General features: G+C 54.8%; 1 protein-coding gene across 3 annotated transcripts in view; it reads left to right on the top strand.

The window, feature by feature from the left end:
• The window catches only part of SEZ6 (seizure related 6 homolog), a 47,705-nt gene that overhangs the window by 9,456 nt on the left and 14,142 nt on the right, over nt 1-24,107 (top strand). For all 3 annotated transcript variants that reach the window (XM_043903237.1, XM_043903236.1, XM_043903234.1), the window contains exons 2-3: nt 11,665-12,267; nt 12,948-13,081. In XM_043903237.1, the coding sequence (XP_043759172.1) occupies nt 11,665-12,267; nt 12,948-13,081 (737 nt within the window). The remainder of the gene's footprint in view (nt 1-11,664; nt 12,268-12,947; nt 13,082-24,107) is intronic.

Raw genomic sequence — 24,107 nt, 5'->3', positions numbered from 1 at the left:
CTGATGCTACCTCTGGTGTTTCCAGGTTCTTCCCTGCCCTCGGCTTCAAGCAGAAGAGACTGGCAGGGACATGGGGCAAGGACTTAGCCTTCTCAACTCAAGGTGTACACACATCCCACCTGGCAGGGTCCTGGGAAGAAATCAGAGCAAGGTTGGGGTAAGAGAGGAGGCGGAGGGATTAGGAGCTATGCGGCTGAGTCCATCTGGTGTTCCCAGGGGGTCTGGGGCTACCTGCCCCAGATTTGCAGGTAGCCATGTCTGTACACATCTTGGCCTGGCTGGTCCATCTAACCCTGGGTGTCTGTGTCCATACATCCCTGCATGTCCGGGTGCTCATGTCCCAGTACCCTGTGGCTCTGGGTGCAGGCACCACAGGTCTCAGCTCAGGCTGGTCTCTCCTCTCCCCAGAGCCCGTTCCACTCTCTTCCTCCCCAATCTTGGGCTCCACTGACCCCTCAAGGAGACTTGAGCTGCTGCTGCTATTTTTAGCAGCTCTGCACCCCTCCCCTCCCCCACTCAGGCTTGCTGGGGGAGGTGGGGAGGACAAGCTGAGCCTGGGGAGCCTCAGAGTCCCATGGAAACAAGGCAAGTCTGGGATAGCCCACAGGTGCAGGAGCCATGCCCTGGGGAAGCTTGGGCCCCATGCCACTAGGAGAAGATCCCAGGCTGCCCTTTCTCTGCCCCCTCCAAGCCTCTAAGTGCAGATCCTAGGCTGCCAGGGACTCTTCCACAGGACATTTAGAAGTAAGGCAGGACTCCCAGAGTCTCCCCCATAGAAGTTGAAGGGGCAGAATGGGGTTCAAAGTGGCAGGAAGTCAAGGGAGGGAGCAAACCTGGATGAGATTACCCCATCCACACACACACACACACACACGGGGTCTTCTGGCACTGGAGATGAGGAGACCGGGGCCAGTAACATCCCCGGTGGGGAAGTGGCAAGTCAACTGAGCACAGTCACCTGCCCTGCCAGGCCCCCCCACCACCACCCCCGCTGCCTTTACCACTGCCCGCCATGAGGCTCCATCAACCCTGATGTTGGGCACTGAAAGTACAGAGGCTCTCCACCCACCCACCCACCCACCCACAGAACCTAGAAGAAGCCAGGCATGAAGTACTACATGAAAAGCCAAAACAGGCCCAGAGAGAGCAAGAAAAGCCCAAGGTCACACAGCCTGTCGGTGGCAAACCTACCTCCCACACTGGAGACGGCTCTGACGAGGCCTCGCCAGCTCCTCAGCTTTCCCAGCTAAGGACAGACACTCTAGTGACCTCCAGGGGAGAGAGACCCCCTCCTCAGCATTTAGGATCAGGGCAGCTGGGGGTCTAGGCTCGGCCAACTTCCCTCAACCCATCTCCTCCCAGGTATAGCTGACAGAATCAGCCACAGGGCAAAGGTCACAAGCTCACTTTGACCCTTGGTACACAGAGTGAGCCTCTTCCTCTGACCAAAGGCCACAGAATCTTGGGGCTACCAGACTCAGAGGTGGGCACAGGACCTGAGAGCCCCCTCAGTACTGCCAGTTTTTGAACTTCAGAGGGGGTTGGGAAGGGGTAGCAACCCAGAGATGCTGATCTAGGACCCAGGGTGGTACCTGACCTCAGGTCCTGGTGCCTCGCTGGGCTCAGCGGCTGGGAGGGACTCTCTTTGGCCAGTGTCTGGAATTGGGCAGGGGGCAGAGGATGGAGGGGATGGCCATTCCTCCCTAGAACAACCCTCCTGTTCCCCAACTCCACCACTGGGCTGGCACCAGCTCCAGGGAGAATGCCTTTCTGCCTTCACACCTGTTATCCCAGCTGACATTTCCAAGGTTTCCAGTCAGAGAACTATGATCCCTGCTGTCACTGAGGAGGCGGTGGGAGCTGTTGGTGCTGGTGGAGGGCTGACCTGAGCACCCAGCTTGGGGCCACGTCCCTCCCCTGCCCTGGCCACACTCCTGCCAGTGGGCATGATGGAGTGGAGTTCAGCAGACTGATCAGCTTCCTGGTGGTGAGGGAGGTGATGCCAAAGGATGCCCAGAGTGTTTCTCCTTCTTCCAGCCTGCCCCAGGGATGGCCATCAGTCCTGCTGCCCCCACCTCCAAGCCCAGCCTCTAGTTCTCTCCCAATCCCCCACCTCAGGTCCCCAACTCCCGTGCCTCCTGCCAAGCACCAGGAACTGTGAGCCGGCAGGATTAGGACCCCCAGGTCCCCAGGGGCAGTGGGCAGGCAGGAGGGAGCACGCAGGGCCGCAGGGGAAGGTGTAGAGCAGAGCAGGTGACGCTGTAGCAGAGGCCTCATTAATCACTTCTCCAGCCCCCAGCTCTGCAGTGGCGAGACCATATTAGATTTTAAATTGGAAAGCGGCGAACGTGGCAGTTAGCTGGGAGCTCCCTACACCCTGAGCCCCTGGTCACAGCCTCACAGGAGGGAGGGGGCCGTGGGGAGAAGAGGGCAGGAGCCCAGAGCCCCGTCCCTTCTCCCCACCACACACCCAGAGCCTGGGGAGCTGTCCCGGCCACAGGGCCCTGGGAAGGGTCAAGGCGAGGTCCAAGAAGGTGGCAGACTGAAAGGAGGGCGCACAGCCACCTTGGGGAGAAAGGCATTGCTTCTGGGAGGCAGAGTCTGTCCAGGCTTGAGGACCGTGAGGCCGGGTTCCAAGGTATGGCATCCACAGGCAAGGACAAGTGGAAATGACTTGTGTTAGTGTGTTTGGAACTACACATGCGGTGCGTGCAGGCACATACACTCAGGTGTACATACAGACCCTCCTAATCACACGTGAAGCAGCAACTCTGCAGTAGAAACTTAAGCCCAGGCTGTGGAGCAGGCAGACCTAGTTCAAACCCCTTATTTGCCAATTTCCTCCCATGTGAACTAGGATGAATCACTGCCTCTCAGCCTCAGTCCCTTCACATGTAAAGTGTAAAATATTGATTCCAGGCATAAAAGGCACTGCTCTGGGTGGAAGACAGCTCCCTAGGAAGTCCTGCCTGACCCATGGAGGGTGCTCAATGTGAGGCCCTTCCCTGGCCCCAAGGTCAGGCAGCTATTCTGGGGCTGCCCCAGGAGCCCTGGGTGGTGGCCAGGCCAGGCTCCCTGCCCCCATGTGCCTGGCTGGGCAGGGAGGTAGGGGCAGGTCAGCCAGCGCAGCAGACATTGTCACAGAACGCTCACACACCCTGAAGCCCATCCTGGGCCAAATCACTGGAGGCCAAGCATTCCTGGCTGCCCTCCATCCATGAAGACCTCCTACACTGGCTCTGCCCAAGCTCCCCAAATTGCCCACTGAACACCCACCTCTCAGAAAACCAGTGCTCGGACAAGGTTTGGAAGCAGACATCATGGGTGGGCAGTACCAGTCCTTCCTTGGATCAAATGGTTGACAGGCCTCCTGAAAACCTGAGGCCTTTATTAAAAACCTAAGAAGTCCCAGGACTCCTTGTCACCTCTCCCTGCCTGGCCCCAGGCCCCAGTTTTCCCAGGCCCAAAGAGGTGGGTAGACACTGCCAGCCCATCTTAATCTTCTCTGGAATGCCACCCCACCACCCCCCACCAGCCAGGCTCTTCCCTTCTGAGAAGTGAATACTGCTGGGGTCAAGAGGTCAGCGGACGGAGCTGCACTTTCCATCACGGTAGCTACTACGCACATGTGGCGGTTTAAATTCATGAATATGAAATTGAATTTCAAATTTGGTGCTTCAGTCTCACTAGCCACACTTCAAGGGCTCACTAGCCATGTGTGGCCACTACCATGTCACACTTGCAAATATAAACCATTTCCATCATCACAAAAAGTCCTATTAGCCAGCACTGCTCTAGGGCTGCAAGGCCTCTACGTTTGAATCTGTCACATCCAAACTGGTAACTTGACAATTGCCCTTCCCTGGGTCCCTGTTTCTTCATCTATGAAAGTTCATATCTCAGAGTTATTGTGGGAGGTTAAATGAGTTGATTCTGGTAAAGCACTTCTAATGGTGCTAGGCGTGTGATAAATTCTCAGTAAACAGTGAAAATGTTAGTCGCTCAGTCGTGTCCGACTCTTTGTGACCCCATGGACTGTGACCCACCAGGCTTCTCTGTCCGTGGAACTCTCTAGGCAAGAGTACTAGATTGGGTAGCTGTTCCCTCCTCCAGGGGATCTTTCCAACCCAGGGATGGAACGCAGGTCTCCTGCATTGCAGGCAGATTCTTTACCGTCTGAGCCACCAGTAAACAGTGGCCTTCTGTATTTTTATTCATAGAGCCCTCTGTGGCTCACCAGATCCTGGAAGATGAGACCTGGCAGGATCCTTAGATACCTTCTCTGTTTTACTGATGGGGAAATGGAAGGTCAGGTTAGGGGAGTGATTTTTGCAGAGGGATTAACTTCTTAGGGGCAGGACCAGGACTAGCGGGCTGACTCCTGGCTGTTGCCTGCTACACCCACCCACACTCCCTCCATCTGGCAAGAAGACCCCAACCCTGAAGCTGATGAAGCCCAGGGTTATCCACCCACTCCCACCCTAGTACAGTGGGGGTGGTAGCTGCTCCTGGCACACCTCCTGTCGCTGGAGGTATACCCTCTGATGGCAGATGGCCCCAGGAGTAGTGGAGGGCTCACTGTTCAGAACAGTTGGGCCAGATGCTCTTTGAGCCCCAAGATCTTGAGTTCTAGCCTTGCCCCAGGTTTGCTGTGTGACCTGGGAAACCTCTCTGGAATCAGTTTCTCCCTGTGTGAATGAGGGTGGCTGAGATGTACACAGAGGCTACAAGAGCTCAGATTCAGGGGACCGGCCAATCTCTTGCCTGGATCCCAGCCGAGAGGAGGTGCCCCATTCATCTCTGTACTCCAGATTTGACCAAACTGCCACAAGTTGGCCAAGAGAAGGTAGTAAGAGGGTGCAATGGGGCAGTGGTCAATGGCAGAGGAAGAGAGGATAGTCTGAGGTTGGAGGCCTACCCGCTCATGCCGGTAGAGACTCTTCATCAAGTGCCAGTTAGGGCTGTGCTGGGGCACTGCCAAGGGCTGACTGCCCATCTTCTCCCTGCAGGACACACCCCTGCCCACCCCCACCCTTCCCTGCCCACCCCTGCTGGCCAAGGGCCAAGTACTTTAGGGAGCAGGGAGCCTTCTGAATGTGCAGACAGGCAGAATCCTAGCTTGGAGACTGTGTCCTCTGAGCCCACCCTGCACTGTGCCTGGCCCCAGGGTCAGCAACTGTGAGCAGAGATGAAAGAAGAGAGATGTGCTGCGTGCTGGATCCTTGGACATGGGCACAAGCTGTACCCATGCGGAGGGTCCACCAAGAAGTGCCACCAGGAGATCAGAGGAGAGAGGTGTTGTCACCCCCTGGGCCAGGCAGGGTGGCTCCTGCTGCCCAGGAGGGACTGGAGCTGGGTATGGTAGGATGGGGAAAGTTTAAAGAGACAAAAGAGCGTTAGAGAGTTGTTCAGTCAAGTCCAACTATTTATGACCCCATGGACTGTAGTCCACCAGGCTCCTCTGTCCATGGGATTCTCCAGGCAAGAATACTGGAATGTGTAGCCATTCCTTTCTCCAGGGCATTTCCCAACCCAGGAATCGAACCCAGGTCTCCTGCATTGCAGGCAGATTCTTTACCATCTGAGCCACCAGGGAAGCCCTTAAAGAAACATACTAGTGAGCCAATAGGGCAGAAGGGGGAAGGCACCTGTTTTGGCAGAGTTCCCTTGAAGGGTTTCTCCTCCATTCAAACCACGGTCCACCCCAACAATGGCCCCTCCAGGACACCACCAGGACCTCCTTCCCATCACCCTAAACTGCAGGGCTCTCAGCACGAGTGCCATAGGATAGTGGCGGCCAGGCTAATGGGAAGACCATGAAGAGGTACAGCTGAAGGCCAGTGGCAGCAGGAGACAAAGCTGAGTGATGGAGCTACTGAGCTCTGGGTCCTAGTCCCAGGCTTGCCACGCACTGGCTGTGCAAGCTCGAACAGCTTACTTAACCATTCTGGGCTTCAAATGGCTCTATCTCTGGGGGAGGATAGGTGATTACATGTGAAGGTGCTGAGTGCCTGGTTAGCACATGAGCAGTGAAGAATGGCAGCTGCCTGGCTCCAAACCACAGGAGGCAGAACATGTCCATTCTGGTTCTGCCATAGTGTTCGGGTGATCTTGGAGAAGCCACACCTCAGCTCCAAGGCCTCAGTTTCCCCATCTATTCTATTGGGTTTATATTGCCTTTCCTGTTAATACAAGAAGTCGACAGCAACAAACCTACCTCAGACACAGGAATACTGTGGGGTAATTATGTCAGTGGTAGCATGTGGAAACAGGCCTCAGGGGCCCTCTGTGACCCTGCCAGCCTCTAGCTGGGGACCCTCAGTTCAGGAGGCAGACCTGGATCCAGTGAAACTGTCACTGTGGACACCAGGCTCTGGCTCTGGGGGGGGCCCAAGTGCTTTTACTCTGGGGGCCTCTCGTCCTGCCCTCGGGCTCTGGGATAATGGGGGTCTGCAGGGGCCAGGCCCTCACTAATCCCCTATTAAAACTTGAAAGGGGCCAAGGAACCTCCAGAATAAACTCATTAGCTTTTATGGGATAATAAATGGATTCCATTAAATTCTCATTCTCCCTATGCTGGGCCAGCTTAACCTCCAGAGCCCCAAGGGGCAGGCTCCCTGCCCACTGTAACCCCTAGACTTCGCCCTGTACCCACCAGTAGGCATGCTCCCCACAGCTGAAAGCTGGTGCTGCCACAAGTGGGGATCAAGCCTGACCTGTCTGAGGACTCTGGGGCCCCCCTCCATGTGCCGGCCTCTGAGACCAGCAGGCCCCTCCTGCCCTGGCAGAGGATGCGGGGGGCGGGGGTGCAGCAGAGGGGAGCACAGGCCTGTCTCTAGTTGGCCCTCCCCAAACCAGGAGGACCCCACTCCACAGATGAAGAAGCAAATGCTCGGGTGCGCAGCCCCCAGCTCAAGTCACACAGCTAGTGAGAGATAGATGGGGGATTGGAACCTGAGGTTTTTCTGTCTGGAGCAGAGATCTGCAGAAACAGTAGTCTTAAGCAGGCGGGCCATCTGGGCCTGGTGCAGCAGTTGCCCCAGGTCTACACCGCGTGCAGACCACCACCCGGGTCGTCCCTGGTGGTCCCGTGGTTAAGACTCTGCATTTCCGCTGCTTGGGGAGGGTTCCACCCCTGGTGGGGGAACCTGCCTGTTGCCTGGGGCGGCCAAAAAAAAAAGACTACCACCCTCCCCCACTGCCTCCAGACAAACCAGTTCAAGCTCCTCAGCCCACCCATGCTGTGACCCCTGGCAACATCTGGGCCTCACTGAGCCTCAGTTTCCCCATCTGTCAGACAGGGACAAATCACCTACCCCTGGAAGCTATGAAGAAGAGTCCCCCGTCGTTATGGGTTTCCCAAATCAGAGATGAGCGCTCCACCCCATTTAGATCCCAGTCTGTCGGGGTGGAGGAAGCATCCCGACCCCTCACCCGCCGCCCCATCTTCACCCCGCTGGGTCTAGGGGAGGAAGGCGGCGGGGCCGGAGGCTCTCCCTGGGAGGACCCGGCTGGAGCCGAGAGGAGGGGGCTTCAGATCCCAAGAGGGGCCACAGGGGGGCGGCGAGGGCCGGGAGGCGGAGCGGGAGAGAATCCACCGGGGAGGCATCCTGAATGGCTCATTAGTGCCGATGAAAGCCTTTTTTCATTTCGTCTAAATACTTTAAACAGGGCTCCCTCCGATGTCTATTTGCATAGCTTAAGAGCTAATGCGGGGGGAGGGCCCAGGCGGCGTTGGCGGCGGGGCCACACCAGGGCCCGGGGCTGCCGGGAAGCTCCGGGCCTCCGCCGGGGAAGCCGAGGTGGGGGTTGGGGAGCGGGGGAGCGGAGGGGGTGTTTCCCAGCCCTGGCCCGCGGGAGGGGAGGAGGGAGCGGCCGCCCAGGGAGTGCATTCCTGTGTCCAGGCAGCAGGTTGACCAGGCAGCCTGTCTGGCTGTGGCCACTGTCCCCCAGCTCCATGCCCGTCTTGGAGGAGGCCATCCTTTGCACCGTGTGGTACAATTTATCCTCGTTTAACAGATGACAACGCTGACATCCTGGAGGTCACATACACTGCTACACAACAGGGAACACGGTCCCCCAGAAAGGAGAGGGTGGCCTCACCCGGGCCAGCCTCTCCCAACCCCCGAGAGCTGCTGCCCTCAGAGGGTGGCCTCACCTTCTGTATCCCTCCACCCTTCCCCCAGAAACCCCTGCTACTTAGAACATTAAGATTCTCATAAAACCTCTCCAAAGCGCCCGTTTTACAGCTCAGGACACAGTGGTGACTGTCCTGGGCTCCCTTGACTTTTAAGTGGCAGAGCTGACATTTAAACCCGGTGCCTGTGTGACGCAGTGCCCCAGCCCTGTGAAGCAGTGTCCTTGGCCTCTGGTTTTGAGTTCCAGACTCAGATGCGCTTTGGGCACAGAATGGGGGCTCCCTGGGTCCCAGCCCAAAGGCCTCCTGGGGGCCCAGCTCGGCTCAGTCTCAGCTTAGGTCCCAGGTGCCAGAAACTGTGGCCCCAGCTCCACTTCCAACCCGCATCAGACCGTGGACAGGTCCAGTCCTTTCTCTGGGCCTTAGCTTCCTGTACTGGCTAGAGGACTATCTGCTGGGGAGCACCAGTCCCTTCCTCCTTTGAGGCAGACTGGTGTCCTGGAATGACTAGGGTTTTGTGAACCAGATCAAGGCAGGTTCAGATCCCAGCTTACCTCTCTAGGCTTCCAGTTCTTTTTCTGTAATGTGGGAATAAGAGTCTCACCTCACAGACTTGTAGTGTCACATAATCCAAGATCTGGGGATGGCCTGACTCAGTGTCTGGTACATATTAAGGTACCTGAAGAGACTGGGCGTTTGGCCTCCGACACCTGGCAACCCACTCCAGTATTCTTGCCAGGAACATCCCATGGCCAGAGGAGCTGCAGTCCATGGGGTCGCAAAGAGTCAGACATGACTGAGCAGTTACCACACACCTCCTCTGTATCACACCCCCTCTTTGTCGGTCTCTATACCTTTGATCTCAGTCAGCCCAGGCAGAGAGAACCCCAGGAACCTGGCGAGGGAGGTCACAAGGCCTGAGGCTTCCATCAGAATCAACCAGGGTGTCTGGAGACACCCTCTCCGTAGAAATGGCTTGTCTCCCACAGATTATCCTACCCTCTCTAACAGTGGGGAGCACCCTCAGGGACCAAGCGGCAGCTGATTGTGGAATCAATTTGCTCGTTTGATATGCTATCTCCGTCCCATTTAACCAAGTGCTCGGTCCCCCCAGATAACACAATCAGTGCAATCGACAGTGACGGGAGGTGCCCATTAGCTCTGCACCGTTGCCCAGCACCCACCTGGCAGCCGGCGGGAGGAGCCGTGCCCACTCTGGTCCCTTCCTGAGACAGAGGCATTCCCTCTCCCAGTGAAGACTGCCCTGGGAGACTCATCTCTTCTTGGGCCACCCTGGAAGGGGACACCAGAACCCTAAGGCTCCAGTCTATGTGATGAGAAAGGCTCTTTTCCTTGTGACATGCTAAGATTAGTCTCAGGTCACCTGGCAAAGACCGTGTGACATCTGGGGCTGGGCAGAGAGTAGTCCTGTCCTGGCAGGTCACAGGCACTCCCTGGACCCTCCAGCACAGACTCAGATGAAAGACACAGGACATTGGCGAACCATCTGCTCCAGGGGGTGTGGGCCTGGCTGCGTATCTAGTTTGGGCACCGTGTTGTCAGTGTCTGGTACAGAATGCCAAGGCACAGATGGGCTGTTTTAGTGAGCATCCCAAGAAATAGGGATTGGTCCTGCTTTCTCAAGGCTTTGGGCCCCCAGACCTCTCTGACCCAGAGCAGCAAAGAGCCCTCTGACCTGCAGCCACCTCCCCCACCCCAGTTTCCTCCCTCTTCCCGAGTGTCTAACACATCAGAGCTGCCATGGTCTCCCGAACAGAATGTAGGCCATCTGCTGCATCCTCGTGCCTGCCAATCCACAGGGTGGGTGTGGGATGACAGCCCCATCATCGGATGTGCAGAGGAACCAACCTTCTCCTTGCCGACTCTGTTATCTCACCCTGGCTGTGTTTCCCTTCAAGTCCTCATGCAGCCATTTTGAGAGTTGTTCAAATCAGAATATCTTCCCAGCCTTCCCAAAACTGGCAAAATTCTATGTGAAATGTATCTGGAGCCAGCATCCATTGACCTTTTTTCTGACAGTCCAGGATCTGGGGAGCCTGGTGGGCCACAAGTAGAATATACTGCGTCTCTCCAGCTATGATGTGGTTAAATAAGTCAATACAATCAATAGCATAGCAACCTCAGGCCAGGAACAACAAACACGTTTCTTCTTCTTCCATAGCCTATCTACTCAACTGGTAGTGGCTGCCTGTGTAACTGTGTTGAGAAGGATTCTGAAGTCCGATGTGGCCTCAGCAAGAAATAATCTTGGTTAACAATGTCTGCCATGGATTGGGGATGACATGCAGATGACCCTACTTTAGACCCTACCCTAAATGGATCCTGGCTTATGTCAAAAGGAAGATAAAGAGAATTCAGAAAGACATAGCAAATGGGAAAGGGAAGTAATATTATCTCAGTTAATCCTATAAAAGAAACCCCATCTTACAGGTGAGAAAAATAAGGTTCAGAGAGTTTATTTGCCCAAGGTCACACAGTCCCATGGTGACAAATTTGAAGTTATATCTGCCTAGCTCCAGAGTTTAGCTTCTCCTACTCCATTCATATTACTGTTCTTGGTGGACAAAAAAGAGCAAGAGAGACAAAAGAAATTATTTTATGGAAAGTAAGAGAAATAAGGCGTAATGGGACCCTAACAAAAAAGTCATCATGAATCCATGAAGGAGTCTAAAATAAAATCCCAAGTATGTGAAGTATTTCCTGAGACTAATGACCAGCAATTTCACTGAGAATAGAAAGTGAGCTTGAATGCAAGGCCCTGTAATCTCAGGCAGAAAAGTCACGGTGAGGGCACTCTTGCTAAGGGTGTCATCTCTGACCTTCAGTTGACTGGTGGTTGACTTCGAGCAAGTCGTTTCCTTTCTTTGACCTTGTTTCCTCATCAGTAAAAGCAGGCCTTTGAGCTACATTAGGGATTGGAAATATTTGTTCAACATGTGTGTCTGAGGTTTCAGGCATGGCTGCCTAGAGTGCTGTTTTAAGAAGGATTCTGAGGCCAAATCTGAGAACAACCAAGAAATGGTGTGGTGACAGATTAGTAATGGCCTTCCAGGTGGTGCTACTGGTAAAGAATCTGCTTGCCAATGCAACCCAAGAGACCTGGGTTCGATCCCTGAGCTGGGAAGATCCCCTGGAGAAGGAAATGGCTACCCACTCCAGTATTCTTTTCTGGGAAATCCCATGGGACAGACGAGCCTGGCGAGCTACAGTGCATGGGGGTTGCAAAGAGTCAAACATGACTGAGCACTTGTCAGCAGCAGCAGATTAGTAATGGCCACCTCTGGTGTTGGTGGGGGGGAAGAGATCTCCCATGTGCCATCCTTGAAGTGCATGTTATCATCTCACTTTCAGCTCTCAAATTCTATAGCTCCATGATTCTCAGCCATGAGGATGCTCCCCAAGGCTCTCCGTCAAAAGAGAGATGGGTCTCCCAGTGCCTGGACTGGGTATGCTGCTGCTCCCTGTGGGGCAGGAGGAGAATCTCTGAGCATTTGTTATCATTTCAGGACTCTCCTCGGAGGCCCCCACAGAGGGGGAAGGGCAGGCCCCAGGCCTGGAGGAGACGGATGGAGAGTTGACAGCGGCCCCTACACCTGAGCAGCCAGAACCAGGCGTCCACTTCGTCACAACAGCCCCTACCCTGAAGCTGCTTAACCACCACCCCCTGCTGGAGGAATTCCTACAAGAGGGGCTGGAGAAGGGCGAGCTGAGGCCTGACCCACCTACAGCGAGTCCCCTGCCCCGCCTGGCCAATCAGGACAGCCGCCCCGTCTTCACCAGTCCCAGTCCAGTCATGGCGGCAGCCCCTACTCAGCCCCAGTCCAGGGAGGGACCCTGGAGCCTGGATGCACTTCGCATCACAGCTGCCCTACCTTCGGGGCCCAGCATGGCAGTGCCCACCCCAGGCCCAGGGGAGGGGCCCAACACTACACCCCCTGGCGGAGCATGGACTCCAGCCCCAGAGGGTCCTGGAGACATAGGCAGGCCCTGGGCTCCGGGAGTCCTGTTCCAGACCACAGGGCTCGGGATGGAGGGGACCATCGCCACCTCCACAGCTTCAGGGGACGATGAGGAGACCACCACCACTGTCACCACAGTCCAGCCACCAGGTCAGTTACTTGCTGGCTCAAATCCCCATCTAGAGAGAGGGATGGGGGAGCTGGGGGCCCTCTGGATTCCTCTCTCTGTGTCTCTGTGCTGGCCTGCCTTGCCAACCCACAGGGAGCATGTGGACTGGAACCAGACCCAGGTTCAAATCCTGAGTGAAAGCAACTCCCCCAGACCTTGGGGCTTCCCAGGTGGCGCTGGTGGTAAAGAGCCCACCTGCCAGTGCAAGAGACAGAAGAGATGTGGGTTCGATCCCTCGGTTGGGAAGATCCCCTGGAGGAGGGCACGGCAACCCACTCCAGTATTCTTGCCTGGAGAACCCCATGGACAGAGGAGCCTGACGGACTACAGTCCTTAGGGTCGCAAAGAGTCAGACACGACTGAAGTGACTTTGCATGCACACCAGACCTTAGGGATTTTATCTAACCTCCCTGACCCTCTTCTGTAAAATGGCAATAAGAAGACCCACCTCACTGGGTCACTGTAAGAACTGAGATAAGATTGCACACAATAGGTGCTCAAGAAAAGGTGGTTACCCTGCTTTCAAAGGGTAATAGAACTCCCAAGAGGTGAGTGTCATCACATACCAGACACGCAAGCACACACACACACACGGGGCAGCCATAGTTGGACCCAAATTGCCAGAGCTAAGTTTAGCCTTATGTCTCCCCTTGCCTTCCAGGCCCTTGCAGCTGGAATTTCTCAGGCCCAGAGGGCTCTCTGGACTCCCCCACGGCCTCCAACTCACCCCCTGATGTCGGCCTGGACTGTTTCTACTACATCTCTGTCTACCCTGGCTACGGCGTGGAAATCAAGGTGAGTGACCTGGATCTGGCAGAGGAGAAGTTGGGGCTAGTGTGTTATCTTTCCAGAAAGGTGCTGGTTACTGAGGGGAGGTGGGGATGTGCCAGGTCATCAGTGGGAGAAGGGGCCTAGGAGCAGGGTCAGGCGATGGGCCTAAACCGTGGTTGGATTCTGCCCTGTGCATTGGGAAGTGAAGAGGTTCCTATTCCCACTCAGCAGTGCCGAGGCTCGGAGGGGTGGCAGGAGGGGCAGGTGTGCCCATCGTCTTGCCCCAGGGGTTTAATCAGGCGCTCAGGAGAGCCCGAGGAGGGGCTCTAGCCATGGATGGGCAGGGGGTTGGGTGAGTGTCTGAATCCACGTGTCTGAGTCAAAGAGGACTCAGGCTGGCCTGGTTGGGCTTCTGAGAGCCATGGAGCCTCACTCGCACATGTATTCACTCACTCATTCCCTTCAGCAAACACCCTCTGAGCAGCCTCTCTCAGTCAGCCCCCTCTGCTGGCTCCTGGCATGCGAAAGTGGGAAAGACAGACATGGTTGCCCCATCCAAGGTGACCAGCTGCTGAGGGAGTCAGACCTAGCGCCCAGCCCCCTGCCTCCTGCCTCCCTCCCCTGGTGTGAAGTGTTAGTGTCTCAGTCATGTCCGCCTCTTATCGACCCCATGAACAGTTGCTACTTCAGGCTCCTCTGTCCATGGGATTCTCCAGGCAAAAATGCTGGAGTGGGTAGCCATGCCCTTCTCCAGGGGATCTTCCCGACCCAGAGATCAAACCCAGGTCTCTTGGATTACAGGGGGATTCTTTACCGTTTGAGCCACTGGCTCTCTCTTAATCCCCAAACCTGAGCCTGTCGGCTCTCTTGGCTGTCCCACAAGCTCCACATGCTCCAAACCCAATTCTTCCTTTTTGTTCCCCAAAACCTGCTTGACACTCTACACCTATCCTCAGAGATTGGCCCCAACCAATCAGAAACCTAGAGCAGCACCCCCATGGTCCATTGTAGATGGCATCCCTGAAGCTGTGCAACCGGAGCTGTGAAACCTCGGCCCTTCCATCTCCCTCTCCCCTGAGTCCACCAACTCATGACGATTTCTACCATGACACTCTCCCAAACTCAGATCTGCCTGCTGCTCCCTCTTATCCCAACCACCACGTGGTCCAGCCTCTGTCATCCCTCCCCTGATGATATAGTGGCTGCCTCACTGGTCACTCCACTCATGCTTGACCCCTCCTACCATCCTCCACCCACACTGCAGTCATTTTTCTCAAATGAAATCGATCCTACCTCCCACATCTCCCCCAAGGGCCTCTGAATCAAGGCCAGTCCCTCTGGGCCCATCTTTAGCCGTTTCCTCCCTTGTTCTCTACTCTTGCTTTGCGTTAAACAGCTTACAGCTAATGGAACAGACCAAGAGCACTTTCCTCACAAGCTTCTGTTGCACCTGCTGGTCCCTTTGCCCAGAAGAGTCATCCTCCTATCCCTTCCCTTAGGACTCTAATCTGGCCTCACTTTTTCTGGGAATTCTCTCCTGATCCCCAGAGCTTGGGGTATCTCCCATCCTAGCTCATCACTCTGTCTCCTCTGGGTGTGTTTATAGCTGTCCACCTCCCCAGCTCGACTGAGAGTTCCTTGAGGGGTGCCTTGGAATACCGGGCCCAGGCTGGCTTCTTCAGGGCTGATTGAATGAAATGGACCAATGAATGGAGGAAGGAAGGAATGAGGTGACATTTGATGTGACTCTGGAGAGTGAATGGAAGTGGAGAGAAGAGGCATTGAGTCCAGGAGAGGGAATCAAGCAGGTGATGGAGGAGCCCAGGGAAGGGGCAGAGGAGGAGAACAGGCGGGGAGCAGGACAGCACTGCCTGTCTCCCCTTCCTGGCCTGTCCCCCATGCATCCCAGAGCCCCTGGATCTGGGCTGAGAGCCAGCTCATCTGTCCTGGGGCAGCACCCTCCCGTCTGGGGATGGCAGGTCCAGGTCTCTGAGCCAGACCCTGAGGAGGGGGCACCTTCTCCCACCCCTGGTGGGCCCCTCCCCTTCTTTCTGTAACTGTTTACTCCTGTTCTGCCAAGCCCTGTGCCCCTCACTCTGGTCTGACTGGGAGGGTAATTAGGAACAGTCACCAACACCCCCCCCAAGCCATTAGCTCTCAGTGCCGCTTAATTAAGGTAATTAATGTAACATCATCACCTAATGAGTGGTGGCACCGGCTGTAGCTCACCGGGTGGAAGACGCCAGCTGCAGGTGTGGGGCAGGCGGTGGGTGGGGGGGCAGATACCAGGCTGGCTGCCCCCCTGCATGCCTGGGCTGGCTTTACCTGTCCCCCCAAGCCTACCACCCCCACTGATGCCCACTAGGCCAGGCTGGGCCCTGCCCTGGCACTCTCCACAGTGAGGTGAGATGCTGTGGGCTCTGCCTGCCCTGGCCCTGGCCCAGGCATCTGCCCCACCCCGGATACCCACCCCCTCACGTAAGCCCTAGGAAGCCCCGTGTCTGTTGTCTGGTTCTGCCACATTTTTTTTTCATCAGATGCAAAAGCTGTTACCAGGCAACCTTGAGAGGAAGACCTGCCACAGCCCTGGATGGCTGTCAAGAAATGTAGCAGACAGATGCTGGCCCTGCCCTCTCCTCCCCCACCACTGGGCAGAGTCCTTGGGGACCCTGTCAACCTGATGGCCTGAGACAGAATCTGAGGCCATGGCAGGGAGGGCCAGATGGGGAGGGACACAGAATCAGACAGCACTGAAGCAGGATTTAAGGTTCTTCCATGGCCAGTTCCGGCCACTTCGGCTCCTATCCAGGCCTCCTGGAAGCACCACACAGGCCACTTGGGGACCTGAAGAATTACTGATACTGCAGACCGATACCCAATGGGTATGTGAAAAACTGAGGCCATCATGGAAAGAGAATTGCCCAAGGTCACTCCATTAATCATTAACTAATGTTTTTTGATGAATGACTTTGTTCCACAAATATGGATCGAGTAATTACTATGTGCCAGGCTCTGTGCTGGGCGCTGGGGACACAGATCTTCAGAATTAGTGGGGGAGACAGAAATAAAAAATGATGACCATCAAAAAAAAAAAAACTACCACAACCACCAATGACCATAAAATACACAGTACTGTTGGCAGTGGGAGTGGGGAGCATGGAGGACCGTAGGAGTTCTAGGATGGGGCACACTACTTTAGCCAGCAGTCCGAGTAGGGGGCTGGTCAGGGAAGGCTTCTGGGAGGTGACGATACCTGCTCTGAAGGCTGAAGGATGAGAGGCCGGCAGCCAAGCCTGGGCTGGGAAGGACCAGGGAAGGCAGACTGGCCCTTGAAGCCTGCCCAGGCAGTTTTGGACAGGTGACTTTATTGCAGAGGAGCAGGAGGTGGGCTTCAGGGCTTCTCGATGGCACTCCTGCTGGAGGCTAGGTCAGCGTAAAATGCTCTTTTGCTCAGAGCTGGATGCTGGGCCAAGCCATGCTGGGCATTGGCAGCAAGATGAGTGAGACTGTTGGCACACTTAGGAGGCTGCCCATTGCTCCTTTAGGCCTGTGGCTTCTCCCCATCGCAGGTAAGCCCCTGCCTGCCCCTCCATGAGTTCACAGAAATGGTTCACACTAGGTGAAAGGGATGGAATCCTGCAAGGGGGATGGGAGGAGCCACGGGAGGAGAGGAACATCTTAAAGACCGATAAATTACAGCCCTGCACTGGTCAGCCTGGCACCAGGCTGAGCCCCTGCCATGTGCCCAGAGTCCTGGCTAAAGACCGGGGCCCTAGGCAAGACCCTTTCAATCCCCTCTTTGTGAGGAATAGTCTCAGGGTTCTAGAATCTCTAATGGCCCAGCTCCCCATGGCTTTAAGATGTTCTTCGTGCCCTCTGAGGGTGAGGGTCTGAGCTGCCTGCAAGAAGAAGGCCAGGGAGGAAGAAGCTTGCCTGTTTTGACCAGGAGTTTGGCATGGGGCTAGGCTCTTTTCAGAGAGATCCAGAGAAGCCCCTTCAGATGGGTGGACTTGAGCTCTGTAGCCCATGAGGGCCCCATTTCCTCTCCAGGCAGCCAGTCTCCCCTGAGGGCTCCAAGCCTTTCTGGGCCTGGCTCATGTCTCTCACTGTGCTGGGCATTCCAAAAGCCATCCCGCTGCCAGCCCCATCTTGGCTTGACGGCTGTCTGTACCATCTGGAGCCTGGGCACAGCTGCCCACCGTCCCTGCCCTGGTGCCCCAAGTGGCCCCGTTGGAACACTGCTCTCCCAGGCCAGGCCAGCTGCCAATTTGATAACCAGAACCCCCTATCCTCCCAGCCCAGGACCAGGCCTGATGCAGGAGTACGTGGTGGGGCAGTGCGGTGAAATTCCTCAGCAACCTCTTCTCTATTGGCTCCAGGAAGGCCCATGTTGGGGGGCGGGGGCGGTGGTCACAAGGGAGCAGGCAGGTCTAGCCCCATGGATCTAGGCCCTTCTCCCCATCCCTAAAGCAGACCCTGTGCCATCAGGGTTTGCAGACAAGCATCAGTTAAGACAAGGGCATAGAAGCTACAGGACTGGGGTTCCAGTCCTGCCTTTGCAGCCCATCTCTCAGTCAAGGGGCTAAGCCCCTAGCCTTCTCTAGGCCTCTGTCCCGCTCTGTGAAAGGAAGTTGAACAAGATGATGTAAAAGTGTCCTCCACGCCCATCCCTCTGAGTATGGCTCCTTTTCTGGCTGAGAAACTCCCTCACAAGTCAGACTGGGCAGTGGCCCCTCAGCCCCTTGACCCTGTTTCCTGCTTTCTAGCAGCTGGCTTCCTTGGTGGCTCAGACAGTAGAGTCCTCCTGCAATGCAGGAGACCCGGGGTCAATCCTTGAATCGGGAAGATCCCCTGGAGAAAGAAATCGTAACCCACTCCAGTATTCTTGCCTGGAGAATTCCATGGAAGGAGGAGCCTGGCAGGCTACAGTCCATGGGGTCGCAAGGAGTCAAACACGATTGAGCGACTCTCACTTTCAGAACTTGGGCCAGGGAGAGGGTGGTTCTTGGGTACCGTGCCTCTCAGGCAGAGCCCTGGCACAGCTGAGGTGAGGTGGCCCACAGCCTGGATGGGGCCCGGGTCACTCCAAAAAAGGGGAAGGAGACCACAGATGCTCCGCCCATTCTGTGCTGAGCCCGTATAGGTGGGATCTAACATAATCCTTACAACCACAACTCACAGACAAAACTGGGACTCAGAGAGGTCATGTGACTTGCCCAAGGACCTATCAGCTAGTCAGTGACAGAGCTGGGATTTGATCCCAAGACTCGACAGGCCCTGTTCTTCCCCTGGCCCAGAAGATTGGCCTGTTCCAAGAGGGAATTCAGCTGGAGACAGTTGGAGAGCTCCATCTGCCACTCCTTTCCTCAGCCCAGCCCTGCCTCCTCCTCTAGGACCCCCCACCTGGAATTCTCCCAGTCTGGGGGCAGAGGCCTGGGATGCATGCATGAAGGCACAGCACTGGACCAGGAAGCAGGAGTCCTGGCTTTGCCTCGGATTCACTGTGAGACTCAAAGAGGACCTCTCAACTTCTCTGATCACAAGATTCCTTTCTCTATAGAGTGGAGGTAAACACAGCCTCCCTGCCTCCTTTATTGAGGTTCTGTGAGATCTGAGAGGATAATGGGTGTGAAAGAGCTTTGAAAACTGTAAAGGATCTCATGGGAGGAACTGTGATTCTACTACTGTTGGAGTGAGGGAGCACGTGGACACGAGGGAACACATATATGTGTGGACACGCATGTGCCAGCTCATGTATTTTAGGGAGTAGTATGCACACAGTGGGTGGCACTAGTGGTAAAGAACCCACCTGCCAATGCAGGAGACATAAGAGATGCAGGTTCGATCCCTGAGTCAGAAAGATCCCCTGGAGGAGGGCATGGCAACCCACTCCAGTATTCTTGTCTAGAGAATCCCCATAGAGAGGAGCCTGGCGGGCTACAGTCCGTAGGGTCACAAAGAGTCAGACATGACTGAAGTGACTTAGCATGCACGCACGCACGTGCATGCAGTGGGCTTATGTCAGAGTACACGCATGACTGTTGGTGACCAGGAGAGCATAGTGGAGCAAGGGCTGTGGTCAGTCTCTGGGGGTGGGACTCAAGTGCTGGGGGAGGGGCTTGCACATGAGTCATCCCTGAGCTCATGGCCTGCCTCTGCAGGCTTATACTCAGGTGATGGTGTGCAAAGCCTTGTGGCACCATCCTGCCTGTGAGTCATACCATTAGAGTATGTTCTGGAGACCGACTGGCAGCTTCCATGGGGACAGAGAGGCCAGGCAAGGCTGACAGTCTGGGGTTGGCAGAGGGCAACCTAAGTCCTCTCCATCTCCATTCCAGGAAGGAGTCAGGACAGAGTCAGCCCCCTCAAAAGCAGCCCTATTTCCTTCCTTGAACTGACCGCCAGTCTGCGGGAAGCCGGGCAGAGTTAGACAGCCCAGGGTCCTGTGGGAATTGCCCTCGCCTCCTTCTGCCTCTGTCTTCCCTGGCCTGGTCCCCAGCTCCCCTCTTGTCACTGGCTAGGGGTGTGGGAAGACAGCCCTCATGAGCAGAGCTGACATTTCAATCTGTCTCCTGAGCTCTTCAGATGCCTGCAAATTACATCAGGACTTTATCACCCCCCCCTTGTCTAACACCCAGCCCTGTCTGGCCCCTGTCAGGCCTGGCCCTCAAACAAGTGACAAATTACATCTGGCCATGGTGGCAGGCCTGCAAGTGGGTGCTTGAAACCCAAGGGGCCAGTGCTGCCTAGACAGCCACTGGGAGAACAGGATGCCTTCTGGATAAGACCCCGAGTAATCAGGCCCACTCCATCCCATGTTCTCATGGCAACCCTACCACCAGGCCAGCTTTGAGGGGGGCATGCTTTCCCCAGATCAGAGAGGGACAGAGGTCTCAGCTCCCAGTTTTCCCAGCTTTATACGCTTCTGAGAGCTTCCTAGGTAGCTCAGTGGTAAAGAATCCGCCTGCCAATGCAGGAGATACAGGTTCGATTCCTGGATCAGGAAGATCCCCTGGGGAAGGAAATGGCAACCCACTCCAGTATTCTTGCCTGGAGAATCCCATGGACAGAGGAGCCTGATGGGCTACAGTCCACGGGGTTACAAAAGAGTTGGACTCCACTTAGCGACTAAAAAACAACAGGCTTCTGAGGGGGAAGGCGGCTCAACACCTTTAAAAAAAATCCCAGCCTGGCCAAAAATCACATCCCTCCCAAACCTGATGGACCTGGGGCCTGGGAATAAAGATGTCTAGAAATCTGTCTGCAGGTGACGCCCCCATGAGGCTGGGAGGGAGGGAGCTACCTTGGCCTCCAGTGAGGAAGGCTCTGTTACTTAACACCTGTGCGACCTTTCCAAAGCTCCTTAGCCTCTCCCAGCTTCTGTTTACTTAAGGGGATTTTGCCACCTACCTTCCTTATAGAATTGTGTGTGAAATAATATCTGTAAATAGTCAAAGGTTTGACACATGGTAGGTGCTCTGTGAATGGTAATTATTGGTATTGCTGCCGCTGTGGCTGGCTAAACAGCAGGGTCGGGACCTGGAAGCTGGGGTCAAAAGGGTGTTTAGGAGAGCTAGGAAAAATGCTAAATTCATGTGTATTTCTCTGCCTTTGCTTCCTTAGCAATTTCCCTGCAGTGATGTCATCCCTTCCTCCTCCTCCTCCTAGTACCGCCCCACCCCCTGAAGCACTCTCAGACCCACCTGCTCCAGGCTCTCTCCCCACCCAGCCTACAACCTCCACTCTCCCCTAGAGGATTCCTGCTGCATGCGTTCAGTCCCACTTAAGGCAGAATTATATGCTGCCTGGCATCTCTCGATAATTACAGATTCCACGTGTGTGAGTCTTGTTTGCCCAACTCGAGAATCACAGAATCTCCAAGTTTGAGGGGACCTCCTCCAGCCTCCGCCTGCTGCAGGAATTCCCTGAGGACTGTCCCTGGCAGATGGTCCAGCAGCCTCCACCCAAACATGCCCTGCGCTGCTCTTGGAGGAGCAGCACTTCCGGCCCAGCATCTCTGCCTCGGGCCTTCTCCTCAGCCCCCAAGATCCCCCAGGTCTTTGCTCCCAGGCAGGGGGTCTGCAGGGCACCTCTGCTCTCAGCACTCACAGTCTGAGGGGCTCAGAGCCTAGCACAGCTCTGTCCTCGGACCTCGCTGTTCTCAGCAGCCTCTGGCAAGTGATGTATATCCAGCGACCCGCCCATTCACCCTTTCCATATGTCTTTATTGCAACTGGCCAGTGAAGAGGGTGTGTGCGAGCTAAGTCACTTCAGTCGTGTCTGACTCTCTGCAACCCTATGGACTGTAGCCCACCAGGCTCCTCTGTCCATGAGATTCTCCAGGCAAGAATACTGAAGTGGATTGCCGTGCCCTCTTCCAGGGGATCTTCCCCACCCAGGGATTGAAGCCGTGACTCTAATGTCTCTGCATTGGCAGGTGGAATCTACCACTAGCTCCACCTGGGAAGCCCCAGTGAAGAGGACATCATGATCCAAAATGCTACCTTTAGGCTTTAATAGATAGAGGACAGGTGGGGAGGGCCTGAAGTAAAGGAAGTGACTCTCCGGGCTTTGGAGGCAGAGGATGGTGGCCCTGAGACCTGAAAGAATGAGCAGCTTCAGCAGGAGAGGAAGAAGGGCAGGCATTTCCTGGGCAGGATCCTGGGCATGCAAATGCCCAGAGGAGGGGAGTGAGCATGGCCTGTGGCCGCAGTGAAGGTAAGAGACTGGCATAGCTGCCGAAGTCAACAATGAGCTGGGAAGTTTGGACCTTGTCTTGTGAACAATCTGAAATCACCAACATCTTTGGGTAGAAGAGAGGCATGATCCAATGAGGGACAGCCAGGGCCCGGGAGATGAGTTGGGGATGGACAGGGTGAAGGCCAGGTGGGAAACAATGGAGGGGTGGGGTGCTGGTGGTGGTAATCAGAGCCAAGATGGAGACAAAAGGATGGAGAGAGGAATCAACTGAAATATTCAGGAGGTAAGATTAGGAGGGATTTGGTGACTCACTGGATGCTACTTAACTAGCCCAAGTGGATAATCCATGAAAGTCCTCCCTCAGAGCAACATACTAGGGAACTTTGAAACCTGCCTGCAATGCAGGAGACCCGAGTTCGATCCCTGCATCAAGAAGATCCCCTGGAGAAGGGAATGGCAACCTGTTCCAGTGTTCTTGCCTGGAGAATTCCATGGACAGAGGACCTGGGGGGCTACAGTCCATGGGGTTGCAAAGAGTCAGACATGACATTAACTAACACTTAAACTTGCACTTTGGAAACTATGTTGATCAGTGCTTTGGAATCACGGGGGAAATCTTGTTAAAAAGTGTGTGTGTGTGTGCTGTCGTGTCAGACTCTTTATGACCCCATGGACTGTAGCCCACCAGACTCCTCTGTCAGTGGAATTTTCCAGCAAGAATACTGGAACCGGTTGCCATTTCCCATTCCAGGGGATCTTCCCAACCCAGAGATCAAACCTACGTCTCCTGCGTCTCCTGCATCGGCAGGCAGATTCCTTACCACTAGCACCACCTGAGAAGCCCCCTTGTTAAAATGCAATGGATGATTTAGTAGATCGTAGATGGGGTCTGAGAGTCAGCTCCTGGGTGGTGCTGACACTGCTGGCCCAGGGACCACATTTTGAGTAGCAGAGATTCACACTGGGCCGTTTTATAGATGAAGAAACTAAAGCTCAAATAGTCGGCATATTTGTGCAAGATTACAGGGTTAGAATTAGGCCCCAGACCTCTGGGCTCCTAATCCAATGCTGCTTTACCAGGCCATACACTCACCTGAGCTGAAACCACTCAACCTGAGCCTGGGACTTGATCTCATCTCAGTGCCGGGACTCAAACCCATCTGAAACCCGTGATCTTCCAACTGAGGTCACATGCCTGGTTTCAGGACTTAATGAAGGTCAGTTTCTTTGTGAATGACTTCAGAAGGAATTCAGCAAGAGTCAAAGTGATAGGCAAGAAGTAGATTTATTAACATAAGATTTACTGTTAAGAGATGCAAGTGGGCAGGTGAGGGAACTCTGCCCCGAGGATTAAGTAGGCTATAATTTTATAGTCAAAGGAAAGTAAGGGAGGGAGAAAGACTGCCTCCTTTGAGAAGAAGTCAGGCTTACATCACTAGTTGCTCCTTCATATCGGGCAGGAGTGTGTTCAATCCTATGAGGTCAAACTAGGATTATCGTTGTTGCTCAGTCACTCAGTGGTGTCTGACTATTTGAGACCCCATGAACTGCAGCACACCAAGCTTCCCTGTCCTTCACTACCTCCCAGAGTTTGCTCAAACTCATGTCCATTGAGTCGATAATGCCATCCAACCATCTCATCTTCTGTCGCCCCCTTCTCCTCCTGCCGTCAATCTTTCCCAGCCTCAGGGTCTTTTCCAATGAGTCGGCTCTTGGTGGACAAATTGTTGGAGCTTCAGCTTCAGCATCAGTCCTTCCAGTGAATATTCAGGGTTGATTTCCTTTAGGATTGACTGGTTTGATCTCCTTGCTGTCCAAGGCACTCTCAAGAGTCTTTAGCACCATGGTTCGAACGCATCAATTCTTTGGATTATCATAGCACTTATTCAAAACAGTAGAAGGTTGTTCGTTTTTTTATTTTTTTTCCCTTTACCTAATGGCCTGGGGCATGTCTCATGCCTTTATTTATGGCTTTATGGTTAAGCAAGCCTGCTTCATTTCACGATGTTCCAATAGGTTTCTTGAGTGATCATTAACTTAGAGTGGTGTCCCAAAGTTTCCTAGGTTTCCCCTCTCTATCCATAGTCTCCTCCTGGGACTTCTTTAGCTACCTGTTTAACTATCCTATTCTAATCCTATCACTACCATTTCTCCTCTGGGCAGACGCTGTTGCTGTCCAATCCTTGTTTGACTGAATGAAGGCATGGAGCCCAGAAGGATGCTCCAGGGATTGAAGGACTAAGGATTGGAGCGATGGCAGGGGGCCTGTGACAGACAGGAAACGATCAGAAGGGAGGGGTGTGGTGTAAGACCAGGCTGAGCAGTCAGCAGGGGCCAAGTGGGGCAGGGA

Source organism: Cervus elaphus, chromosome 5, assembly GCF_910594005.1.
Source record: "Cervus elaphus chromosome 5, mCerEla1.1, whole genome shotgun sequence".
Taxonomy (NCBI): Eukaryota; Metazoa; Chordata; class Mammalia; order Artiodactyla; family Cervidae; genus Cervus; species Cervus elaphus.
The sequence above is the reverse complement of the archived record's forward strand: the minus strand, read 5'-3'. Positions and strand labels throughout refer to the sequence as shown.